We start from the raw sequence: 13,756 nt of genomic DNA, 5'->3' as shown, positions 1-13,756 counted from the left end.
TTTTATACTGGCACATATATATACACAACCCCTCTTACTCTTATCGGGGCCAGTGGTCGACGGTTGCCATCGGCTATCGCCCCCAAACACACAGGCACACACACATATATATATATACACACTTAGTTGGCCGTTGGTAACGGCTAACCCATAAACCCTGATCGACAGCAATAGGGGTTTCAAGAAACCCCCCACAGGGGTTCGACAAACCCCTGACCCGCGGGCCCTCAACCGGCTGTTGTCGAGGGCCTTTGAAGCCCTCAACCAACTATGGTAGAGGGCTCTCAATTTTTTTTTAAATTTTAATTTTTAAAGAAATTAATGTACATTTTTTTTAATTTCCAAATATCAACACTTCATTTTATTTGAAATTTTTTAAATAAAAAAACACCAACAATATAAGTTTTAACTTTTTTTAAAAAGAGGTTTTGATATTTAAAATTTGTAATTTTAGTGTAAAATTTTATTCAGATAATCTATTAAATCGATCGTCTTCTCTATTGAGTAAGGAGACATGGCTACCATTAATGAAGTCATTACCTTCCCACAGGTCACCGGCAATAAGTCATCTTGTATCTCTAACAATACAAGATCAATTTTTTTGTTTTATACAAAAGATATAGCTAAATTTCCCTAATCAAAAATTTTTTTACATAACAATTTTTTTAAAAAAATAAGGCAAATGCAGTAACCCAATGTTGGGACTCGGGAATGATTTTGCATGCCTTGATGTTAATCTGATTGTAAAAATAAGGCAAATGTAATGTTATGGGATTTAATGGATTGGAATGTTGATGTTAGGTGTAAGTTATTTGGGTGTTATGTGTAAATGGTATGGGTGTGATCGAGTGTATAAGGAAGAAAATGATAGTGTTTAACCTAAGACATCCGAATGAGGCTTGAACCATTCGGATGTGTTGGATGCTTGGCCACATTCGGATGAGGCATGATGCATTCGGATGGCTTGGGAAAGATTCGGATGGAGAGACCACATATTAGGATGTCACTCACATGGGTTTCTCACTCTTTGTGAACATTTAGATGGGGCATGGAGCATATTCGAATGTCACTCTCATGCTTTCTCTTATTTTCTCTTATGCATTCGGACGTGGGCACTATAGCATTTAATATTTAATAATGATATCAAAGTAAGAAGTCTAATTCAAAATTTAATATTTTTATTTTTAGGTGTTGAATCTTTGATACTTAAAGAAATGTGAAATTGAGTTACTTAAAAATGCAGATATTTAAAAAGAATTCATTTATTCGTATTATTTTTTAATTTTTATTTTATTTGTTAATTTTATTTTATTACAATAATTTTTTAAATTAAAATAATATAAAAATCAAAGGGTTCCAGACCAATCACGATCGAGAACCCAAGGTTCTTTCCGACCCCGAACTGGTGTTCCCCTTTGATGTTAAGAACACTAATTGATGTGTAATTTAATTTTAATTTATCTTAAATTGCAGAGTACTAACTGTTGTGTATTATTTGATATTTATTTTTTTTATATTTGATTTGTTTGGAATTATAGAATACAGGCTAGTATATATATTGTTTAATATTTAATATTTAATTTAATTTATTTAAATTGTAGAGCACTTACTGATGTACTTTATTATATAGATTTAGTATTTTTTTTTTCTTTTTATTATAAAGCGTTAACAAGTATACAATAACTTTAATTTCTATTTTTTATTCAGTGTTTATAATTTTTTTTTACTTACTCTTATATTTTGATTTGTAATATTGGTGAGTATTATAAATCTTATATGTTTGTTTCTTATCTAAGTTTTGTAAAACGTTTAATACAAACAAAATTGTTACAAATTCTTCACAAATTCTAACATAGTATATATAAATTATAATTATATTTTAATCTTAATATTATTTATATCATGTCTTTATGCACGAGTATAGGCGAGTAATAATATATAATAGGACAAAATTATACCAAGGATCTAATTTTGTATTTTTGTTTTAATTTTAGATTGCATCAACTTTTAAATTTGAAGACTTTTATCTTAATAATTTTTGACACATCAATCTATATCTAAAATATATATTTATAATTCTTTTAAGTATATAATACATTCCAATCAAAACAATTAAATAAATTTTGTAAATCACGTCCTTTTGTACATTATTTAGTCGAAGGAATAATTATGATTATATTAAGTTAACATGAGAGTGGGAGATATAAGTTAGGGTGGTTTTAAGAATATTTGTGATTTTTAGTAAGAATTACTTTGATGGCATTTTAATAATATAAATAAATAATAAAAATATTTTTTAAAAAATATTACTTATTTGATAATATAAATAAGTATAAATACATGAAGAGTTTGTCAAATCTTGCAAGTTTAAAAATTATTAATTTTTTTTCTTTAATACCTAAATTAATACAGATTCTTTAGACAAAATTTTCATCGTCTAAATAATTGTTTTATCAAATTATTTTTCTAAAATAACTTAACTTTTTGTCTTTTTTTTTTTTTGGTTGCGTGACTGGTTTATATCTTATTATTTATTGTTTAAAATTAAGAAATTATTCATGGACTTAAGGAGTTAGAAGTTTTCTTGTCTAAATAACACCTCACTAATCATTACTTAACATTAGAAAATAATTAGTGGACTTAAAGAGTTGCGGGTCTCCTTATCTAAATAAAACAAAAAAATAAAAAGAACATGAACTTAAACAAAAAAAAATCATCATATAATAGAATTTCAAATGTTATGAAGTGTCATTTTTTTTGGGCCCTTCTTTTTTTGGATGCGTTAGGCGTCGACTAAGACTTATGCCTTGAGTCGACCCTGATGTAGACATAGTACGAGTAGGTATGTAAAGATTAAATAATTATGTTATTTGTTAAAATACTAAAATGATTAAAAATAGAGAGTTGAATATGTATACAACTAACAAAAAAATAAAACGATTGAAGAAAACAAGATAATAACACATTAATATAACGTGGTTTCTTAACTTGTCAACATCAATACACAAGACCTCCCCCACAAGCTTGTATCTTGATGTGAATAACTATAAAAGTAATTTTATGTATGCAAATGTGTTAGAATCATGCTAGATGTACATCCTATTTGTACATTTTGGATTACATAAAAGGATATTATGACTAAAATACCTAGCGTCTCACATGCGTCTCGTGCGCCTCATGAGAGACTTTTTGGTCATTTGTATATTTTTATGTAGCTTAAGATATATACAAAGATATACCAATAATATTTTTTAATGTGTTAAAAGTGTTGCAAATGATTTGCTACACATTCAAGCTTCATACAACATTTGGGAAAGTTAATGTCGTAACTTTTCTTGGTGGTTGGGGGATGTCAACCACTTAAATTCACCTTACGGTGGTTGGGGATGTCAATTGTATTTACATTTGACTACTTGCCTATTTAAGGCAAGCCACGTGGGTAATTGTGCTAACATGGTTGATCATTTATAAGATTTTGGTATTCGGTTTTTAAAAGTTGGAAAAGAATTTCCACAGCTATATGTAGGCGTATTTTATGTGGGCTTATGAGATTTCTCTTGTTTGCTTGCTTGCTTGCTGGGTGCATACATTCTTGCTTGGCCAAGTTGTTGGGATTTAATGCCATCACAGGACGAAGGCGCTAGCTTGACAATGACTAAGTTAAAAGTTTTTATTATACTAACTTAAATGACAGACAAAAGAGTGTGGACAAGGTGTTAGTATGCTAAATGCTTATGCTTATCAAAGTTGTAGGCTCCTTCTTAATGAAACTGTTGATGATACTACTAGTTACGATGGTTTTTAAATTTTTGATTAAAAATGGAAATTGAACACACAAATTTGAAAAATCAACATGTAAATCAAACACATAAAAACCTAACAACAATGATAGAGCGAGCAAAAAGCACACATATTTTTTAGGCTTTGAATACGAACAAGCAAACTATTGTTTGTTTGTTTAAGAAATTATTATCTCGTAAGTATCAAATTCTCACTTCTAAATCTCCATATCTCTATAGTGTGTGGTATTACTTTTTAAGTAAATTGAATAGACACGTGCCTTTGACACATGCATTATTCGAATTTTAAAAATTGCGTCAAATCAATCCTTAAGCTGTTTAAAATTAACCACAATAGCCTTTTAAAATAGCAAATTTTAGATTTTAATTTTTCTATAAATAAGAATTTTATTAAAAAATATCTATAGCTTTATGATAGAGCATATCCCGAACATCACAAAAAAACAAATAAAACTAAATTAGCAAATAAAGCGTATTTCTCCGAACAAGGCTAAAAGAAAAAAAAAAAAAACTATATACACCTCCATGTAAATGTTAGATGAAGTTTTCAAATGGCTATATTTTGAAAAATAATTTTTTAATCATTATTTATTGATTTTTTCTAAACACTTAAAGGATTTTGACACGAATATTGATATTTGTCATGCCATCATCTTGATTATTCACCTAAAAATAGTTGAAAAATACATGAATATTTTCTAGAATTATCAATTCATTTACATCTCTAATCATTATAAGGTACGGTATTCATATAAATGTGACATTTGTGATGATTTTTTAAAATAAAAGTTTAAAAAATTAATTAAATAAATTTTAAAACTCAAAAAATATTCGAGTCAAAAAATTAAAAAAAAAATAAATGTGGTGGCAGGTTCAGGTTTGAGAAGGGGTGGGGGTCATTTAGGCGTTGTGTCGTGGGCAGAGGAGGAGAGAAATTAAGTTCGTTAAGTTAACGAACAAAAAGTAACGGACACATGAATCCTGTCCTCAGGCTGAGGAGGAAGGCAGCGAAGATGGCGGCAACCACATCTCCTCGCTTGACTCTTTCTCTTTCTTCTTCTTCTTCTCTCCTCTCATGGCTTAACATTTTCTCTTTTGTCTTCTTCCTCTTCTTCAATCCCTCCATCTCCTTCCTTTATGGTTTTTTTTTTTTTTTTTTGTGTGTGGATATTTTCCCTCTTCCTGACCAACAGCATTACTAATGGCGGAACGCCTCGCTGAAGAAGAGAAAGAGGCCTTGGCGGCCCTCGCCAACGCCCCTCCCCGCCGCAAGTCCCACTCTTACAGCCACCAACTTCGCACCAATACCGGCGGCCACTACCCCAAGCGCCACCACCAGATCCGCAACCACAGCCTCGACGACGACTGCATCCCCCGCGCCGCCGGCATCGACAACTTCTACGACTCCTCCGACGATGAATTCTACCCGTACGCCACCGCCGGTAACTCCTCCTCCTCCGCCGAGGCCGACTCCCAGCGCCTCGACCGCCGCCTCTCCACCTCCTTCGACGCCTCCGACGACGGCCGCCAGCCGCTTCCCGAGTTCGTCGCCAGCGGCGGCGACAGCGGCATCTTCAAGGTCCCCGTCCGGGCGGGGGTCCATCCCGCCCGTCCTCCCTGCCTGGAGCTCAGGCCACACCCGCTGAGGGAGACTCAGGTCGGGAAGTTCCTCAGAACCATCGCCTGTACGGAGAGCCAGCTTTGGGGAGGCCAAGAGTCCGGCGTTAGGGTTTGGAACTTGGTTGACGCCTACGAGCCGGGGATCGGAATCGGAGGTAGGGCTCGGAGAGGGGACGAGGACTGTGCGCCGTTCTATGAGTCCGGCAACACAGCCCCCACATTGTGTTTGTTTGTTGACAATGGGAGCAAATTGGTGTGGTCGGGGCACAAGGACGGTAAAATTAGGTCTTGGAAGATGGATCAGCCTTTAGACGACACTACTTTCAAGGAAGGCCTCTCTTGGCAGGCCCACCGAGGTCCCATTCTTTCCATGGCCATAACTTCTCATGGTAACTTAACAACTCCTCTTCTTCCCACTTCTCAATACAAATAATGAATTGATTTCTGTTATGCGTTTCAGTTTATGTGTGTATTTGGTCTTGCTTGATCATAATGTATCTAGCAACTTGCCAATGCATTTGTTTACCTTTGGCATACATGTATATCTGATTAGCCCTTCGTTGAGAGGGAGGGGGGGGACTATTGTACTATTATTATATATATGCTGTGTGGGAGAGAATCAAAATGTTGATTTTTCCCTCCTGGAATATGTTTATGGCAACTTGGTGCAGATGGTACATAATATATTTCAATTCTTGTGATTTTAGTAGTATTGGTGCACTATGGAGTGCAATTATATGCTCAAATGACGGATTTCTCATTTTTCATGTCTGCGGTTTTGTGCCAATATTCAAGTGGTATCTCTCGCTGGGTGCTAATTGTTGCCAAATATGCAACTGAATCTTGTAGTGATCATCAAGAATTAGTATTTTCAGAAAAGCTATGATTAATGTGCATAAAATATATGGTTACATACATATATATTCAATTAATATGGAGCACCCATTATACCTGCATCTTAACTTTCAGAGGATTTGCAAAGAAGGCGCAAGGCTGCCCACAAAAACAGACTCTTGCAAAGTAGGAGCCTTGTGCATTGGGCACACCATGTTTTCCCCATGTCACTTTGTTTGGCTTGTGTTAGATCCTATTTGAGGTCCTTACCCGTGCTTCATTGGTGATTAATTATTATGTTCATTTCGGTTATCATGTGATTCATGATTTTCATAGGTTACTTGAACCCTTCTATTTACTCCTTCTATCACCTTCATCATCTATAAGTGTTTTTATATGCCGATGCTGAGTATAAAATATGGCCAGTAAGGTTGCTCTTGATAAGGGCTTCATGCATGTTACAAAAGCTGCATTTGATGCACTTAACACGACAACTTCCATAATAAATTTGCATACTTTCATGAACATATTGTAGCATGAAATTTAAGTGCATTATAAACCACATTTCACAAATATATTGTAGCATGAAAAATGTCACATTTTATGCACATACCATTTGCCCAAACCAAGAAAGCCTTGGTTAATAAGTACCGTGCAATAGGAACCAGGAAGTGATTTGCCATTCAATCTTGATTATCTGTATCCTGGTAGGAAGTTAAGCTAAAAGTAGGAAGCTATGGTTTTTATGCCTTTCTTTCTTATCTTCAGAATTTTGGATCTTTTTATCATAACTGTAGTTTGAATTATTTCACATTTTCTTAGGTAAATGCTATAGTAGCTTAGTGTGTTGAAATGTTTGTGAGTGCATGGTTGGGTTTGATTGGCACTAGAATCATGAGGAACCAAATTTTAATTTCACAATCTGCATTGTAGTTTCTATACATGTTTTTTGGGCTAGGTCATGTAGTTAACCGGGTCCCTGAAACAATCATGAAACACTCCATGATGTGAACTTGGCAATTTGATCTTCTCGTGACATTATTTCGGTCTTGCTTCAATGTCCAATGCTCCATTTGTGAACATTTTATTGCTATAGTTTTACATGAATGATGAAAATCTGTGGTGATAACATGATAAATAGTTTTGGCAACTGTTGCAATTATGCAGTTGTTTTTTAATTTTTGTTGCTTGGAACCAGGTGACCTGTGGACAGGTTCTGAGGGTGGAATTATAAAGATTTGGCCATGGGAAGCCATTGAAAAATCACTCTCTCTATCTCCAGAGGAAAGGCACATGGCTGCTTTACTAGTGGAGCGATCAGCCATTGACCTTAAAAGCCAAGTTACAGTTAATGGTGCCTGTAGTATATCTTCTTCGGATGTGAAGTTCTTGTTATCAGATCATGTTAGAGCTAAAGTGTGGGCTGCTAGTTCTTTTTCCTTCTCATTGTGGTAGGTTTTCATTTCATACATTGTGTTCCTAAGACTGGGGTATTCCTGGATTTTACTTTCATGATTCAATAAGTTGGCAAAGTTTTTCTTCTGGATTTTGGTGAATCCACAACTGAGGCTGCAAGCTCTCCCTTTTAGGTTGGGAGAAAAAGGAGCTGTGCTACGCTATAGTAATAATGGACTTAACTAACCCTTTAATTGATTGATTGGACTTTTATGCTTTTTTTTAATAAATATTTTCACTGGTATTTGCAAGGAAAAACTTTCTATTCTTTCTTTATTCTAAACCCCTTGTTTCTAGCTTGAAAATTACCTTATATTTGGATATGTTTTTGATGAAGGAAAATGAAAGGGAAATAAATGAAATTGTGTTTTTTGTCCTGCTTTTCATATCCATCAACAAGTCCATGTCCAAACACAAGTACACAATGGCAAATAACTTTATTAGTTACTTCTGTGCATAATTTTGGATTTCATCTGTCAATCTTAATTGTTCTGACAGCTTGTGAATTTTAGGGATGCTCGTACCAGGGAGCTTTTGAAAGTGTACAATACAGAAGGTCAGATTGAGAATCGAGTTGACGTGTCATCCATTCAAGATCAAGCAGTTGAAGATGAGATGAATGTGAAATTTGTCTCTAAATCAAAGAAAGAGAAGTCCCAAGGATCCAGTTTTCTGCAACGTTCACGTAATGCTATAATGGGGGCTGCAGATGCTGTTCGTCGTGTTGCAACTAAGGGTGCTGGTGCATTTGTTGAAGATGCTAAAAGAACAGAAGCACTGATGATAACTGCAGATGGAATGATATGGACTGGGTGTTCAAATGGCTTACTTGTGCAATGGGATGGAAATGGCAATCGCTTGCAAGATTTCCACCACCATCCTTCTGCTGTTCAATGCTTTTGCACTTTGGGAACACGAATATGGGTTGGCTACATGAGTGGCATGGTCCAGGTGCTGGATCTCGAGGGGACTTTGATTTCAGGTTGGATATCTCACAATAGTCCTGCCATAAAATTAGTGGTAGGAGGTGGTTATGTTTTTAGCTTGGCTACTCATGGTGGAATACGTGGATGGAACATCTCATCTCCTGGACCGCTAGACGGCATACTGCGTTCAGAATTGGCTGGAAAGGACCTAACGTATACAAGGCAAGAAAATGTTAAACTCTTAGTCGGCACATGGAATGTTGGTCAAGGAAGAGCCTCGCATGATGCACTTGTGTCCTGGCTGGGTTCCATGGTATCTGATGTGAGCATTGTTGTTGTTGGGTTGCAAGAAGTGGAAATGGGAGCAGGGTTTTTAGCCATGTCTGCAGCAAAAGAAACTGTAAGGCCCTTTGAACTTCTATGCATATTTCTGGCAATCTCATTGATGAGGAACTTTTGTTTGAAATGTTTTCTTAACAGGAGACTAAATTTAAAATTTCAAACGTGGTGTTGTGCCTGAATTTGGTGACATTTACAAGTAGATCTGTATTGTAGTTGGCTTGTCCAGATGCTTGTGAACCAGCATGCTAACCTCTCTTTGGTCTTATAGCCTTAGTATACCTTTTATGACGCAGAATTGGCTTTTTACTTGATTGGGTACTTTTTTTCTGTCAAAGAAGGGCTTTTGAATTATATTTGCATAAGAGGTTAATGGTGTTATTTGTTGCTCTTCTGGTCAATACTGAAATTTCTTCCAAATTAGTTTTTATATTCTCTGTCAACTGCTGCTAACCATTTTCAAGGAACCTCAAGCAGAAATTCGGTGGGGTGCGTTCTACCTCTTTGAGCCCTGCATCTTAAATAGGGGCATCTTATTTTAAATGCTTGCAGCACTGGGGATATCTTATCAACATGGATAGCTGCAAGAATTTATGAGTCCATTAAAAGTACACTTTATATATTTACTTTCAAAATTTCCAATTATTTCTTGCTGATTAGTTAATCCCTAAAAGGAACTGCATGAATTTTCTCTATCGACCTGTAATTTGTTTGGGTTTTCTTTCTCCAACCTGATCTGGTCTGAACTCCATACAATTAAGATGTAATTGATGCCCAATTCTCTCAATACTTCCAACCCTCCGTCCATGACAATTGTTTCTTTCAACTTCTTTGTCCTCCCCTTTTCACCCTTACACTCTGTAAATATCAAAACCACTAATTTTCTTTTCACTGGGGTTTATGCCAATTGTAGGTAGGACTTGAAGGTAGTTCTGTTGGGCAATGGTGGCAGGACACAATTGGAAAGACCTTGGATGAAGGTTCAACTTTCGAACGTGTGGGATCCAGACAGCTGGCAGGCTTGCTAATTGCTATCTGGTACGTGTGTATCCCTGAAGATTACCTGATGATCATGGTTTTACTTCTGTAATTTGGACCATAATTGCTACATCCAGTAGGTCGGTTAGTACCTTCTTGACGTATATTTGGTAAGGCATATTTTTTCTGCCTTAAAATGCTATCCTTGTGGATTCCATCTTTTTTGCTGCTCTGCCCCTTATACAATGGCTGATGTTCCTTGGCTCTAGGGTTAGAAAGACACTGAGAACACATGCCGGGGACCTTGATGTTGCAGCTGTTGCATGTGGCTTAGGTCGGGCCATTGGTAATAAGGTATATCTTTCTTCGCTGTGTTCATTGGTGATTGAAAGTTGATCTGAGGTGGTTTTGTCACTGAAAAAATTAAAAAAAGATGGCTTTGAGATATATCATTTTTCCTTATCTACTAATGGATAGTGTTAATAAATAAATCTGGCATCCCGCTGACTGTTATCTACAAAACTGTCCTGCTTCATTGATCTTTATTTCTTAGCCCTGAACTTCCCAGCTCTTATGTCATCCTTAGCAAATTGGCATAGTGAAACAGATCATACTCATTGTGGGACAACAGAATCTAATTTTCTTCTCCCTTCTCATTTTCTCTCTTTTCCTGCACTTTCTCTTATCTAGCAGAATCCTCTCTTTTAAAAGATCTATGGATGAAGATAGAAAAGTCGATTTCTAATCGTAACTAAATCTTCAATTTTGAATTTGTGTAGAAGAAATTGCAGCAAAATAGCTATTAAATGATGTTCCTTTTTTATCTGTTTTTGAACTGAAACAATTTATTTTTCTTCTACTTGATTCACCTAAAGGATGAGGCAGCAGTACAGATTCAAGGACTTGTAATAGTCATAGACTTGATACATGTAAAAGATGCACGTGTATATGAAATCTTTGCAACATCTTCGGAATCAGGACTTGGTACCCGGATAAGTTTATATTCTGGTAGTTCATGAGGTGTATTTGGGTTGAGTTTTCAAATATTAATTGTACTAAGTGGTGACAAGAAGTTGGAGAGATGGGCCATCACTGGACGCTAGTTGACAACATATATGGCTACAAGACATTGAATGCAATAACATAGTAACTTTCTAAAGGTCTTTCTTAGGCTATAAGTGTCGGGTGTTGCAATGAATTATGCTTCAATCTCTACTATATATTGTGTGTGTGTGGTGGTTCCCTGTGTACATTGTCAAATCAAAAGAAAAACAACAATACTCGAAAGCCTTTAATCCCAGTAAGTGGGCAAGCCTTTAATCTCTATTTCGCTGTTGATTGTATTCTTTAGATGATGAGATACTATTTGAACCAGACATAACATTGGAGGGAAGCCAAAATTTTAAGGCTTCTGTTGTTGACGTTGTTTTTGTTATGAAACTTAATTTTACACGGTTGTACTTCTCTGAGCAGGGGGGCGTTGGTTTGAGGCTGAGAGTGTATGATCGCATAATGTGCTTTGTGAACTGTCACTTGGCTGCACATTTAGAAGCAGTTAATCGCCGGAATGCTGATTTCGATCATATTTTCCGAACAATGGTCTTCAGCCGGTCATCTAACCTCCTCAATGCCGCTGCTGGTATGGTGCCGTACCTGTTTTTGTCTTTCTCTCTTGCCTTCTGCACGTATTTATTCTGGCTGCTTTACTCTTCTGGCTTGCCACTGGTCCTATCTATTACAGCTGGTGTTGCTGGTGCTGCTCCAATCCTTCGTTCAACCAGTGTACGTTAGGTTTGATTCCAAAGTTAATTCTCCTTTTAAATTCACTGTTTCCAATTAAAACATCTATCTTCTGCTTCAGCAGAGTGGGGGAATTAATCCTGAAGACACAAGACCTGATTTAGCTGAAGCCGATATGGTCATATTTCTGGGTGACTTTAATTATCGGCTTTTTGGAATATCTTATGATGAAGCAAGGGACTTCGTTTCACAACGAAGCTTTGACTGGCTTAGGGAAAAGGATCAGCTTAGAGCAGAGATGAAGGCTGGTAAAGTCTTTCAAGGAATGCATGAGGCACTCATCAGGTTTCCTCCAACTTACAAGTTTGAAAGAGGAAAAGCGGGCTTAGGAGGTAAGCCTGATAGTTGTATATTATCGTCTTTAAGCACCCTTTACTCAGTTTGATATTGAAATCCTTTTTGTTGGTTGATCCCTGTCAGGATATGATTCTGGGGAGAAGAAGCGCATTCCTGCTTGGTGTGACAGGATATTATACCGCGACAACCGGTCGACTTCAACTTCTAAATGCAGCTTAGAGTGTCCTGTAGTATGCTCAATACTACAGTATGCGTCTTTCCTTCCGTTTTCCTTAATTGTTCATCTACAGGGGCTGAGGCTTGAGGGGGCATATAGTTTAACTAGTTATCACCTACTTGGCAGGTATGAGGCCTGCATGGATGTCACAGAGAGCGATCATAAACCCGTGAGGTGCAAACTCAATATCGAAATTGCACGCGTAGATCGATCAGTGAGGAGAGAAGAGTTTGGGAACATTATGAAATGCAACGATAAGATAAAGTCTGTACTTCAAGAATTATGTTATGTTCCTGAAACAGTGGTCAGCACGAATGGCATAACCCTCCAAAACCAAGACACGACGGTCTTGAGAATCACCAACAAGAGTGGGGCAGACCATGCTGTGTTTCAAATTCTGTGTGAAGGTCAATCCACAGTCCAGGAGGATGAACAACCATCAGAGTACCGGGCAAGAGGTGGCTTGGGTTTTCCGCGTTGGCTTGAGGTGATGATAACTCCCAATCTAATCTAAGGATGAATGGCAATAGGGGAGTGTTTGTTTTGCATTTGTAGCTTGCTGAATCACTAATTTCATGACTTTGGTTCATTAGGTGTCACCGGCAGCAGGCATAATCAAGGCCGATCAAGTTGTGGAGGTCTCAGTACGCCACGAAGAGTCCCACGCCCAAGAAGAGTTTGTGGATGGTGGTGTCCCGCAGAGCTGGTGGTCTGAAGACACCCGAGATAAGGAAGTGATCTTGTTGGTGGTGGTACGGGGCAGTTGCTCCATCGAGACAAGAAGTCACAGAGTTGTTGTGCGCCACTGCTTCTCAGCCAAGCCAATGCGCGTCGACTCCAAAAATAGCGCTTCTGGTAGAAAAAACCCAGGATCTTCTTCATCTTCTCATCAAAGACCTGCGCTTAGGCATACTGGCAGTGCCTCCGATATGGTTGACGAGCTTCGAAGTCTACGAGGTCTCTGAAGCTACAAACAGCTTTGACTTTCTCTCTCTCTCAATTTGTGGGGAGAGATGGATGATGAATAGAAAAGACTTAACTTGTTCAAAGAGTTGTTCATTGTTGTCAAGTGTAATTCTTTCAGAGCATTAGAAATTGAGAATGTTAATGTAAATACGATGGGGGTCAAGGAGCTCCTCCTCCTCAAATTTATGCATGTAAGACAACATTCAATCATTTTCCCTTATATTTGTAGCATGAGGCCAGCATTTCTTCTTCTTCTTCTTCTTCTTCACAATTCTTTTATCAACTTCTCTAGTTGAAACAACCATCATTGTAATTCTTTTGTTTAGACAAATATATGTCCTTCATTAGTATTGTAAAGAAACAAGTAGTAGATGCAGAAGAAGAATCTATCTGCTTAATCTTCAATACGTTCTGAAGACTCTTTCTAGCAGCTGTTGGTTTATAATTCAGAATGAATATATACTTCCTCGCTCTCTCTAGTTCTTGCTTAATAGCACTAGTACCATGTAAAAGCTATTTCCCCC

General features: G+C 36.9%; 1 protein-coding gene across 7 annotated transcripts; it reads left to right on the top strand.

Annotated features, from left to right (window-relative positions):
- Positions 1-4,735: 4,735 nt before the first annotated feature.
- LOC127788474 (type I inositol polyphosphate 5-phosphatase 12-like) lies at positions 4,736-13,747 on the top strand. 7 transcript variants are annotated; one of them, XM_052316787.1, is made up of 11 exons: positions 4,736-5,809; positions 7,453-7,705; positions 8,222-9,035; positions 9,888-10,012; positions 10,222-10,306; positions 11,426-11,591; positions 11,694-11,734; positions 11,817-12,084; positions 12,173-12,296; positions 12,393-12,753; positions 12,860-13,747. In XM_052316787.1, the coding sequence occupies exons 1-11, from the start codon at positions 5,002-5,004 to the stop codon at positions 13,229-13,231; spliced, it is 3,417 nt and encodes a 1,138-aa protein (XP_052172747.1). In that variant the 5' UTR covers positions 4,736-5,001; the 3' UTR covers positions 13,232-13,747. The 7 variants fall into 7 exon arrangements, with proteins under 7 accessions (XP_052172747.1, XP_052172746.1, XP_052172745.1 ...); XM_052316786.1 differs by having other exon boundaries at positions 12,173-12,753; XM_052316785.1 differs by having other exon boundaries at positions 11,814-12,084; positions 12,173-12,753.
- The last annotated feature ends 9 nt before the right edge of the window (positions 13,748-13,756 follow it).

This window comes from Diospyros lotus, chromosome 13, assembly GCF_014633365.1.
Source record: "Diospyros lotus cultivar Yz01 chromosome 13, ASM1463336v1, whole genome shotgun sequence".
Classification (NCBI taxonomy): domain Eukaryota; kingdom Viridiplantae; phylum Streptophyta; class Magnoliopsida; order Ericales; family Ebenaceae; genus Diospyros; species Diospyros lotus.
Note: the sequence above shows the minus strand (reverse complement) of the source record. Positions and strands in the feature narration are given on the sequence as shown.